Source organism: Chelmon rostratus, chromosome 2 (genome assembly GCF_017976325.1).
Source record: "Chelmon rostratus isolate fCheRos1 chromosome 2, fCheRos1.pri, whole genome shotgun sequence".
Lineage (NCBI taxonomy): Eukaryota > Metazoa > Chordata > Actinopteri > Chaetodontiformes > Chaetodontidae > Chelmon > Chelmon rostratus.
In genome coordinates, this window is record NC_055659.1 from 16,187,829 (window position 1) to 16,200,419 (window position 12,591).

At 42.0% G+C, this 12,591-nt stretch overlaps 2 protein-coding genes across 2 annotated transcripts; both read right to left on the reverse strand.

Moving 5' to 3' along the window:
- Positions 1-4: 4 nt before the first annotated feature.
- Positions 5-6,264, reverse strand: mfap2 (microfibril associated protein 2). The gene is made up of 9 exons (XM_041949732.1): positions 6,187-6,264; positions 4,427-4,488; positions 2,974-3,021; positions 2,522-2,548; positions 2,337-2,426; positions 2,192-2,233; positions 2,018-2,105; positions 942-1,015; positions 5-829 (listed from the first exon to the last, which is right to left on the reverse strand). The coding sequence occupies exons 2-9, from the start codon at positions 4,455-4,457 to the stop codon at positions 726-728; spliced, it is 504 nt and encodes a 167-aa protein (XP_041805666.1). The 5' UTR covers positions 4,458-4,488; positions 6,187-6,264; the 3' UTR covers positions 5-725.
- Positions 6,265-8,158: 1,894 nt separating this feature from the next.
- On the reverse strand, positions 8,159-12,388 carry sdhb (succinate dehydrogenase complex, subunit B, iron sulfur (Ip)). Its single transcript, XM_041949606.1, has 8 exons — positions 12,275-12,388; positions 11,271-11,404; positions 10,067-10,152; positions 9,786-9,922; positions 9,324-9,440; positions 9,128-9,229; positions 8,893-9,015; positions 8,159-8,759 (listed from the first exon to the last, which is right to left on the reverse strand). Exons 1-8 carry the CDS (start codon positions 12,344-12,346, stop codon positions 8,679-8,681), a joined length of 852 nt encoding a protein of 283 aa, XP_041805540.1. The 5' UTR covers positions 12,347-12,388; the 3' UTR covers positions 8,159-8,678.
- Between the last annotated feature and the right edge of the window lie 203 nt (positions 12,389-12,591).

Consider the following 12,591-nt stretch of genomic DNA (forward strand, 5'->3'; position numbering starts at 1 on the left):
AAAGTTTATTTTTTTTTCTCAGTCTTTATAGTGACAGTTTAACAAAGCAGTAGTACAGAGGTCGTTTGTAAGATGCCTTTTTAAAGCACTTGTTGCCACTGGAATATATTTATATAAGCTCGCTGCTTGGTTGCTAAGCACAGATCCAGGTGGCAGTAGTACAAAATCTGAGGTCACTCACCACCTGTTTCTTCACACATCTCATGATCTTCAACAATGAGACTGCTGGCGGCTGGATAGCGATTAGTTTTGTCTGATGTCAGTGCACAGTGGCCACAATCGATGAGCTGATCATCGTGACAATGACTGCTTTTCAACACAAGTACAGTAACATATCAACAAACACAAAGCATGAGATTAATACGGTACAATATGCAAAAAAAAAAGAAAAAAAGATGTTCCGCAGTTTTATGTGCATCTCTAATACTTTTTATAGCACCAGTGTGATGATTTTATAGCACCAGTGATTTATACAATCATCAACATTCTTTGGAGTATATTTTTCCATACACACAGCATCTACTGGGCAGACATACATGTGAAAAGACAAAGATAGACAGAACAAAGAACTTCAAATGCAGAAGTGCTTTTGGCACAGGAGCAATGAGTTGTACAGGAAGAGAAGAAACTGGGAGGGAGGAGGGAGACAAAGTAAGAAGATGTGGATGAGTGGTGGAAAAAGCGGCAGTATCTGGGCAGGTAGCGTCCCTGATCTCTGTACTCAATCAGCAGCTACCACAGCTCTTCCCACAGCTTCCTCCTAGTGATGAACACTGGCCGCTCAGTGCTGCCACGCCGCAGCGAGAGAACTGATCGCGACACAGGTCCGCTGAACACACAGACACAGAGGAGTTCAGATATCAAGTCTCAATGTACCAACACACCCACACACACACACACACACACACAAACAAACACACAACAGAGTACAGTGAACCCACCTCTGAGCAGCTCTTCATGTGCACACACAGTCCTCACGCAAACCTCCTTGTTGATGACGTACACCCGTCGCAAACTTAATGAAAAGCACATGTAGAAGTCACAAGTGAGGCTGAAATGCTAAGGTGCCAGTTAAAGGGGTAGTTCACCAAAAAAACAGAAAAAAATGCAGACAGTCATCTTCTATCAGTCCAAAATCTACTTAAAGAATACATCTGGCAATATTCTGTATTTGTCTTGCTGTCAACAAATCCAATGAAAAGATCAACAATTGTGTAGCCAAAGCCTGGTGCAGCTTATTCCACTGCGCCATAGAGCTCACTGTTGTCCAAAAACTATTAAAAACATAAATAATCCACACAGCTGGGCTGACTGACATGCTCCTTTATTACCATAAACACGTGCACCCTCAGTCAGTCCCACATACACAGTGTATACTGCTGTAAAAACTCACCAGTGTGTATTACTCCGCTGCAGAAAATAGTCCCCAACAAATGCAATGTTTGTTCTTGTTTGAGTAACGTTTTCCAAAGACTACAGTGCCCAGCTGTTTGAGGGAATAGCTGGGCCTTTTTTCAAAAAAATATAACTGTATGTTGATGACCTGTTTTTAAAGATTTGCATCCTCAGTATGAACCATCAGACTCGGGGCTCAGAGCCACAAACAGGATAGAGAAGTTGAAAGTACTGATAAGCAGAGCATAACATTAGTTTGAATATTTTGGGGGATTTGTTGACAGTAAGAAATATGCTTATTCATACTTACTCTTTTGCAGGACAACCAAGCATTCTTACATCTACACTGTGGACTTTCCACCCAGCTGTAGCTAAACTGACTTCAGTAGTAACATAAATACTTCTATGTTTAACTCAGTGACATTTGCACTAGAAGAGACCTCAAGTCATGCAATGTCCATGAAGAAATTCATAAACCAAAACAATTTAGGAAATACAGATAGCAAGGAGCTCGCCATTTGTCTGTCCTTTAAACGTCAGAGAGGTTTTGACTTTGAGATAATAGCTGGATTTTCATTGCGGGGTCCTCATTTGAAATTCTTTCGAGGTGTCAGGTACACACCTGTAGAAGCAGAGGCTGTTCAGGCACTGCTTGCATGGCTTGTGAACAGAGTAGAGTCTGGTGCAGGGATACTGCTCTTCTCTGCAATCTGGAAATCAAACACACAGCAAAATAATTTCTCCGTTCAAACTAAACAACTGATTATCTGTCCTACTCTCTCCAAAGATTTCTTACCAAGAGGGCCGGGCTCTGTGGGCTCCGTCTCCAAATCAGACTCTGACATCCACATGGAATACAGATTTACAAATCAGTCGTAGACACAATGCAAACTACTCGTAAACATCCTGACTCAGACAGGAGGAGAATTCAGCAGATATACCTGATTTTTCTGGACGGACCACCGGCTCGAGCCGAACCTGCTGCTGGTAGGTTCCAGGAAGAGACTCAGGATTTTCAGATTCTGGATTCTCTAAAGAAGAAAGAGAGGAGTCGCTTTAATAAAAGACACTGATGTTTACATATGAAGCATCAAGGAATATTCCTACAAAGCTGAAAATGCTTTACCTGGGAAATAATCCGGCCCATAGTCCTCTGTGAAGCCATAAAAGAAGCAGGAGAGAAAAACGTTACGTCATGACATCAACATTGTGAAACCAATTACAGTCAGTTTCTCCCCAAACACACACACACACACACACACATAGCACTGCAACATATAAAATGAACCACCTGCACGCCAAAACCGAACAAAATGAGCAGTTTGAGTGGGTGTAATGCATGACTTCATATGCAAGATGTTTACAAATAATAACATGCAGAGTGGTCAGAGTGCTATTTACACTGTGACACAGTTGCTTTGCGGGTGGTGAAAAACAATCGGAGGAGGAGAGAGATCTCCTCGAGGCTAGGTGACACATCAGAGGACAAGGAGAAATCGGGAACAGATGTGCGGAGCTCTGATATAAACCGATGCTGAGCTGGAACAATCAAGGCCAATATTCTCTTAATGAACTCACCCAAAAAGGGAAACGGTTCCTGGTACTGGGCCTGGGCAAGCAGCAGAACTGTTGACATTTCAGAAGAATACAGTAATCACAAAGATGGAGTGATGAGTGAAAAGCAAGGAGGGGAAAAGTACTCTGAATACTCTAAAAGAGTACCTTTATCGTGCACTGGAGCTTTTTTCAGGTGTTTTCTGCAGTCTGTAACTCTACTCTCTTCCATTCTTCAAGGCTTGCTTGGTCTAGTATGACTAGTCATGGTGGCTACTGTTAGCTCAAGTTAGCATTACGGAGTCAGTTCACTGACGTTAGGTGCTATTGTTGAACTACTCTTTAGCATTTAACATTGTCGTGTAACTGCTACCTGTGGCCACAGTCAGCAAAAGCTACGTGAAGGCACATTAATGCAAAACCATCAAAATTAAAACATGTCACACTTCAGTGCTATTGTCTGTCTCGCCTTCGTCCTGAGGTTGTTTCCTTACATACAGTTCATCAATCAGTCATGTGACGAATAGATCCCCATATATACTAAATATAAAAAATTCTCCATTAGCATCATCTGCTTTAGAATACAGTGATTTTTTAATATGATATTTTACAAGAGAAATAACTACAAATCAATAAATAGGCTACATTATATTTTAGCCAGCAGTTGTTAAAGGCAGACTTTTGCTGAACCACTGTGGCCACCAGTAACAATTAGCATAATTATGGTAAAGTGCAAGCAGAGGAAACTCAGGAAACTGAACAGAAAATTAATTATATAATTTCATCTTTGAAAGCCTACATACAGTAGCCTTGCTTTCAGCAGCTTTTGCTGAATGGAGACAACTGTTCAGCAGCTCCTGGCACTGGGCCTGGTACTGGATAATGGAAAAATGCTAAAATGTGCTGCTACAGTAGCCTAGCACATGTGTAGCCATAATGCCAGTGAACTGCCTCAGTAATGTCACTATCACAACAATATTAAGCTTAAACTTGCTAACACATAACAAAATCTTCCTGGAGTCTCCACCGGTTGCCTGGCAACCTCACTGTGGCGACAAGACACATGGAAGGTGGTGCGCCTAACCAAGAAACAGTCCCCCATAAAACTACAATGTGTCGTTTTTGACACTTTGATTATTGTACAGCTGAAATAAATTAAGTACAACATGTTAATTAGTGAGCTTTACATGTGCTGGTCGGCAGATGTTGTTTCCTTTAGGCAGAGCCAGGCTAGCTGTTTCCTACTGTTTCCAGTCTTTATGCTAAGCTAAGCTAACTGGCTGTAGCTTCATATTTACCGTACAGGCACGAGAGCAGCATCAATCTTCTAAACTAAAAAACATCTCCCAAAACATCTCCTTTAACCTCGACTGTTGCAGTGAATATGTGATATTGTGGAGAAATGTAAGATTTGAAACCACTGTTCCAGGGGCTTCGCCGGACTCTCTGTGCTCATCGAGGGATGTGGTGCAGTTACCTGGCATGCAGATTAGTAGGAGGACTCTCATGGTCACTCTGGGAGGTAGACTGACTTGAACACTGGAGGGGAGATGAGGATCAGCAATCAAAACACAACGACATGAGGGGGGATAAAGTGCTTAGTGGTGGATATTCCTTTAGTCTCCTGAACTCTCTTCTCCTCTCCTTACCCCTGCCCTCTGTCACCTTTCCAACCCCCCACTGCTCTCCCCTCTCTCACTGCCCCCCACCCCCTCCACTGGCCCCAAACAGCAAGAATGTGGCGGGTCTGTCTTCCTAAGAACAATCTCTCTGTTTTCCTACTTTTCCGCGCTGCAGCAGACAGTCTCGGGGCTGCATTCCAGGAAAAGAAACAGAGGACCCCTCGACCCCACCCCTCTCTCTGAGTTTTTTTCATCCCTCCCTCCCTCTCGCCGTCTGTCTCCACATCCTTCATTTCCCTTCTGTCGCCCTCGCTGGTCATTTCCTCGAACCCCCCCCCCCCCTTTTTTCTTCTCCACTCCACCAAGCAAAAGAGCCTCTCAGGCTGAGTGATAGTGACATGTGGACAGAAAAACATGAACAGTGACAGCATCACCGGGCAGCCAAGCGGACGACTGCTTTTTGTTAAGCTGTCAATGAAATTCTGCACGTCACGGTGTGAAAGTGTTACATACAGTAAAATCCATTACCATTACATTAGCTTCCTGTAACACTGACTAGACTGCTTTTCCACTTAGTGGAAAGTATGAATGCTCCTCCTTCGCTGCTGCACTGCAGGCCACTTCATGCACACGACATGAAGCGGTTCATTTGGCCTTTTTACACATGCCACACTGTGACTGCTGACATGTCCTCGACACTGCTAAGCTCTGTGTGTGTGACTGCATGCAGATTTTAGTGAGGCAACACTGGATGCTGAAAAACCTGATAGAAACAGTGTTTGTACAAGTTCTGCATGTGTATCAATAAATCTCTGAGTGTGTGTGTGTCTGTGTGTAAATGTGTACCAGCATAACACACACACACACACACACACACACACACACACATTCTTCTTGTGCATCACAGTGGCTTGTGGCATCGGAAACCATATGTTTTCACAGTACACATCTGGGAGCGATTAGCCCCCCTCTCCCCAATTGAGTCCTTCTCTTCCCAGCTAGAGACCCCATCCCCCCCACCCCCCCACCTACACACACACACACACACACACTGATTGGTAAGAGTTTCTGAGGACAGCAACAGAAGATGCACTATGTCATCTATTTTACGCCTTTTGTTTTTATGCAGCTATGACAAAGGAATAAAAAAAGGGCTCAGAATCATCTTTCCATGTGCCCTCATCGACCCCCATCCTTTTTTTCTGCCTGTGTGTGTGTTTCGTTTTCCCTCTTGGCACCCTCTCTCCATTGTAGTGCCATTACTGCAGGCTGTGCTGTTGAGTCCCACCTCCTTCTTCTCTCCAGTGAAAACACAGGACCACATGTCAGCTCTCAGCAGCCATTAACATACACGCAAATTATCCGCAATTATTCGGTCTACGTTAAGCAGACTGATAAACGCTCGGGGTGCGTCGGAGCCCTGAAAACACGGGCCGGGCTGCATGCAGTCTGCGCACAATCCCCACATATCTCCTCTGTTGTCAGTACAAATGCAATTCAAGTTAAGTCTTCTGAAAAGTCTGAGGCGACACGTGTGTAAAATCAAAACAAACATAAAAAAGGAGACACCAGAAACTAAACAATGCAAAGAAAGCATGTTTCCAGAGCTTCTTACCCAGCTTTGATTCAGTTTGCTCCGGCTGTCCTCAGCTCTCATGCGTCCTCTGAGTGCAGGAGGACCTCGCAGCGCCACATTGTACCACCCCGCATCTGTAGTCTCCTCCCCGTCCAGTCCCAGCCTCCAGCCCCCGGCCCCAGCACCGAGACCCCTCCAGGGTGATCCCGGCCTTGCTCCCCCGACAGACCCCGTGACGCCGCGCGAGGAAAAGTATCGATGAGCTGATCAAACATCGCTGCCGAATCACTGCTGTCACCGTTGCCTTCACCAAGTGAAAGTAGTGAAAAGTATCTCAGTACATTTACTCAAGTACTTTGTGCTTTACTCTGTACTACTTCTCTACATGTATTGAACAGCTATATAGTTGCTTTTCAAATGAAGATTTTACATACACACATAATCATATGATCATCATTGTTAAAGATTTGACCACAAAAGTATATGAAGTAGTATATGAGTATTGATCCAATAATTTTACATACACTGACTGTAGCAGCTCTGCATTGTGAGAACTTTGTTGTTAATACTTCTTTACTTTTACATGAGTGAAATCTTAAATGCTGCACTTTTACTTTCGATGCGGTGTTATTACACTGTGGTGCTGCTACTTTCAGTCAAGTAATGATGTGAGTACTTCTTATACAAATGACTATTGTCTTGAGAGCTGAAATGTGCTCCAAATACTATGGAGTCAGTTTAGTACTTATAACAGTTAACAGATTTTCTTCTGATAAATTCAGTAATTCATATAATGCAACACATGAAAATCATTTGTGTCCTTTAAAATTTCCACCACAATTTTCTAGCAGATCAGTATCATCATATTGCAACACAGTCCTGCTCTTTCAAAAACTTTGATTGCAGGACTAAAGTTTATTTGATGAGCCAGACTGCTTGAATTGTTCATACTGTGGCCTCCCCTCCATGCCATGCCTGTCAGCCACAAACTATGGCTGCACACTATCTTACGTTCATTTCATTGTCATTACATATAATTACAGGGTATTTTTTCTCTGTTATGTGAATGTGTTTTATAATTATTATCATTACGTCTTGTGTCTTCTTGATGACATATAATTTTGTTATATTTTAGTCATTTTTTTGGGTGACATGTCTTTATAAGTCAGTTAGCTTTTTTCTCAATCTCACCAGGAATAACCTTTTAAAACTCCATCAGTGTGTTATGTTTATAATATTTTGTTAGTTTTGCAGTTCTGTAAACATTAATGAAGCAGAGATACATAGAGGCACTAGACAGAGGAAGATGAGTATAAGGGTCCTGAATTTTCTCAGTTATAGTTCCATAAAGTCCGACAGATCCTGTTAAAATAGACTTTAACCTGTTTTTTAAAGTTTCTGACAGTGTGAATATTGTTATATGTTATTTAGACTGAAGCAATACCATGGCCTTTTGAGGCTCACCTTAACTGCTATTTTTTTTTTATTATTTATCATTTGTATGATTTTAACTTTTGCAAATAAAAAAACCTCAAACAAGTCACAGAGTACAGCAGCACAAGAACATCAAATCAGACTGTGAACTGTCTGAACTGGACTCCAGTTAAACAACATTTATACAGGATACACGTCACTGATAATCTACAAATGACATACACCGTCTGCTGTTTACCCATGATTGCAGCTTGTTGTATTGGAACGGAGTCAAAAAACAACCTGCCACACTTTATATGTTGCATGATTGAACACCTCTTTGAGACTAATACTACATATATGGTATTGTATAGATTGTTTAGGTGTTACAGCAACATCTATCTGCCTTGTGATCTTTACATTAACCCAGCAACACTATGATGAAGCTGCTGAAAGTTTAATTCATTCACAGCTCAGACTCTGTAGAACAGTGACATCTACAGGACACTCGCTGCTAATCACTGGATGTGCACTAAAGGAGAAGGTGTGTGAGCAAAAGAGCAATAGTGACAGCAAATAATCAATGAAATCAGCTGCAGGCATTTCAACTATTTATTCTTCATCAAAACAAAGACTGCTGTTGGTGTGTTGGAAGATCTGAGGGGACATATAGACTGTATGTGAAGCTGCTAAACTAAAAAGCAACATGCTATAAAAATGTTTACACAGAAGAAAACGCCTCCTTTCTTAGTTTACACAGAAGAAAACGCCTCCTTTCTTACTTTAATATGCAGCATCGTGTTTCAAAAGTGCACAAACATAAACACAGATGAGCTGGAGTTAAACATCTCTGTTATGTTACATGTAAGACACAGACATATATTCTCTCTCCTGCATTCATACTGTACATGTGCGTTTCTGTAACACCAAGTCCTCCAACCACACACACACACACACACACACCCATTTCCATTACAGTTGACTATACAGTCTGCAGCGAGTGGAGGTGTGAGTGGAGCTGACAGGTGTATCGGCCCTTCAGACCTAAATAAGCAAGTTTTAATCAATATATAATTTAATCATGGAGGGAAAAGTTGTACAAGAGGACAACTGAGGTTTCAGACAGCAGCGGCCTTCTTCTCCTTGTACGTGGCCATCATCTTCTTGATCTCTGCTATCGCTTTTCCTGGGTTCAGTCCCTAAGAGGAGGACGAGACAGATGGGGAGAGAGCAGTGAGTTTTTAAATATTTAAAAGGATGGAGAGAAGATGCCCTCCTGCAACGAATGAGCTTTGGTGTGCATGTGGCTGCAGGTGTGTGCCGACAGGTCACCTTGGGGCAGGTCTTGGTGCAGTTCATGATAGTGTGGCAGCGGTAGAGGGAGAAAGGATCCTGCAGCTTGGACAGACGCTCCTCTGTGAACTCGTCTCGCGAGTCAATCATCCAACGATATGCCTGAGAGACAACAGGATGCAAACCCATAAACTCTTCACCTGTATTGTTATTTTTTCTGCAAATTCAGGATTTAATCAGTCATCCCTAAATGTTTACATGCTCAGACACACACCTGCATCAGCACGGCAGGCCCGAGGTATTTGTCTCCATTCCACCAGTAGCTGGGACAGCTCGTACTGCAGCAGGCGCACAGGATACACTCATACAGCCCGTCCTGCAGGAGAAAAGCAAGAGATGATATTTATTTTCATGTGACTCTGAGCACTGGAAAACTTCACTGTTGAACCAAAATAAAAACAGTGCTGTACCAGTTTCTGTCTGTCCTGCACAGACTGCAGGTACTGCTCCTTCCCTTCCTTTGACTCATCCTTCTTCTTCAGGTACGGTTCAATAGACTTGTACTGTGCGTAGAAGTTGCTCATGTCCTGCAAACATAATTGCACATTCAAGGATCCAGTAAACATACAAAAGTCAGAATAAAACCTCATTAAAAAGAAAAACTGGACTTTGGTGTCATCAGAACTTCATCTGTGTGTTTGGACTAACTTAACTTGTGAACTTTGTTCACAAAAGACAAGGAATAAATCAATAGAGAAGAAGTGGAAAGTCGTGTGTGTTAATCTGTCTGAGACATTTTACCTATGAGTCCATCAAAACAGGCTGAAATTACTATTTTAAATTTTAGCAGCTACATTAACACTTAAATCTGTTGCTTCATTGATTAATGTTAGACTGAAGAACAGTTGAGAGTGTGGTGGATATTTACTCACAGGCACAAGGTCCTTCACCACGTACATATGTGGCAGAGGGTAAATCTTAGTTGGTTTGCTAACATTAGTGTCAATCTTGTTGAGACAGGCAAGAGTGTTTCCTCCGTTAATGTTCATTGCACAGGATCCACAAATACCTGTATTTAAACACACACAATAAAAGCTTTGATATCATTTCTGAGACAAGACGATCTGAAAACATTTCCTACCACAATAGTGGATCCAGTGATTATTGTAGTGTAATTAATCTGGTAACACACTCCAACCTCCATGTTACTGACCTTCTCTGCAGGAGCGGCGGAAGGTCAGGGTGGAGTCAATCTCATTTTTGATCTTGATCAGGGCATCTAGAACCATCGGACCACAACTACATGAAGAGGAACAAAACCAGATGGTGAATCCAGAATGTCAAGACGTGAAAGCATAAAAAGGAACATTTCTGATGTGTTTGATTTCCCCCAAAAAATCCTGACAGGTTTTATGGCTAAAGGGCATTTTTAAGTTGTGACTCTTTTAGCTGCAGTGTCCTGTTTTTGTTTTTTTTAAAAACATCATTATTATTTATATTACTTTTTTTTTTTATTGGTGGAGATTTTGTCCACCTGGTACTCTGTCTTGCTACTTTTATTTTTGTCTTTTTGGAATATAAATATGTGCAGTGTCATGTTCACAGAAGTGAGTTGAGATTGTCCCAAAGCTGATTAGAGGATCAGATGAAGGACGAGGACTGGCAATATGCCAGGCTGTCAGATCCCCTGAGTTAAATCTACCTGCAGGCTGTTCTCAGTTCATTAATAATGCCTTCTGTTTACATGTGCTTGGGTACTGCTTTGAACTTCACTAAGCAATAAGCCTCCACCAGTGCAAGAGAGCATGACCAAGTAACTACAGTGCTATTAAAAAAGGGCAAGACATAGACATCCTCACTGAACCTCTTCCAATTATAAGCTAAAATCTATATAGAATGACCACAGATGATGGTTGTTTCTGCCTGGATGCCACACATCAATTTTAAATTCAACCTCCCTCCTTGTAGAATAAGTGAAATAAAAACGATAATACACTCCAAAGTGCCTTGATATAGAAAATAATGGATTCAGCTTCACCTCACCCATCACTTTTGTTCATTGTCACTTATGTCTTGAATAGACATGGATATAATTGATAAGCATCTTACCAAAGCTATTATCAACATCCTGATCAGTTTTTGCCATGCAGGCTGTAGCCAGCTGTCTGTAGTAACTTTTTGGGCCGTTACTTTCTCTCCACTGTGACTCCTTTTTGTTGCAAGTTTGCAGCAACACAGACACATGGGTTTGGCATGTTTTTCAATGCACAACTGTCAGAAAAACATGCCGGCATGATTCCGATAGACTAGACTATTCCCATCGTTAGTACTTCAGTATTTCTCATGAGAACAGAGAGCGACCCATTGCAGCACACACTGGGCTTTCTCATGGCAGAGGAAAAAGCTGGAACACTTACGTGTTGAGGTCGATGTCGTAGGTCTGCATGCGGGGCTTGTCCCCTGGAGTGTCCGGGTCCCATCTGTAAACCTGGAACTTCTTTATTCTGGGTTGTGCTGCTGGAGCTGCTGCTGTCTGGGCATACCGTACTGCCTGACAGCAGGGGCAAAAGGAGTAAAGACATGATTATTTTGGCACTCTGCTGCTTTTATTACACATTGGTAGTGACACTAAGAAAAGTACTGTATGTCTGTTAAATGTTGACCTGACATTAAGAATAATAACATTTCTTTCAATCTTTGTTTGCTTTTTGCCACATTTTGTTTTGCTGACTGGTACAGCTTTTATTATTCTTCTAATATTACTTGATGTGCTCACACTCATAAAAATCCCTAACAAGGCACATTGAAGAGTAGAGTTTGAGCATTTTAGTGAGTTAAAGTACAAAGATTATTATAATTATTATTATTATTATAATTATCGAGAGCCATCAATCACACTCTTATGCAACCCTGCAGTCACATGATTTGGTAAGTTAAATATGGCTTTACCATTACACAGAATTAAGTTATAAATTCATCACTGTTATCTGGTTGTTTGTTTTGACTGAAGTTCGTTATATTACATAAAGTTGGCAGACAGCTTCAATAAGCTACAATGAACATTAGCACAACGATGTTTACAGGTTTCTCTAACTTGTTCCCTGCCACATTGGGTGTTTAGATGGGTTTATTTTTTAATCGTCTGAACATGAAGCTTAACACAACAGATAAACGAGAAACTAACCTGCCAAAAAGATCATTGTTGAGTCAGTCTAACTACAGTGGACAGTGACGGCTAACTCAGCTAGTAAGTCGCTAGTAGCTGGACGTCAACTAGACAGGGCAGAGTATAGACGGAGCCCTGCGCTGTCAACAGGGACTGTTCTGACCGGAGACGTTACTCTGAGAAAACCGATAGACAGAAACTGTAGCTAACAACAACACCTGTTGTAACTCCTTATTCTAATGGCTTTCAACATACCACCAGTCCTGCAGGTGAGCGGAATGCCAAAACACCACAGCGGCTCAAGGACGTCAGACCAGCCACCGACATTTTGGAGTTTCTCTGACCTCCACCGCCTGCTATCCCAGCATCCACCGTGGCTGCGTCATAGTTGTGGTGGGAGCGCGCGGTCGATTAGCCGACGTCTCCCGAACTACAATCTGTAGAAAAGCGTGATTTTCATGCTTTGTTTCACCAGATTCTGACACTTTTGTTTCGTATTTTGTCATTTTTTGCCAACAGCCCTTCATGATAATAAGTGTATTAATTTCTTTCAGAAAGGCGCGGGCTCTTGC

Coding starts and splice junctions, on each gene's coding strand:
- sdhb (XM_041949606.1), bottom strand. CDS start 12,346: ATGTCGGTGGCTGGTCTGACGTCCTTGAGCCGCTGTGGTGTTTTGGCA. Junction 11,405..12,274: donor GCTCACCTGCAGGACTGGTG/GTATGTTGAAAG, acceptor CCCTGCTGTCAG/GCAGTACGGTATGCCCAGAC. Junction 9,923..10,066: donor CCGCCGCTCCTGCAGAGAAG/GTCAGTAACATG, acceptor GTTTAAATACAG/GTATTTGTGGATCCTGTGCA.
- mfap2 (XM_041949732.1), bottom strand. CDS start 4,457: ATGAGAGTCCTCCTACTAATCTGCATGCCAG. Junction 3,022..4,426: donor CCTACTAATCTGCATGCCAG/GTAACTGCACCA, acceptor AAATGTCAACAG/TTCTGCTGCTTGCCCAGGCC. Junction 830..941: donor ACATGAAGAGCTGCTCAGAG/GTGGGTTCACTG, acceptor CTGTGTGTTCAG/CGGACCTGTGTCGCGATCAG.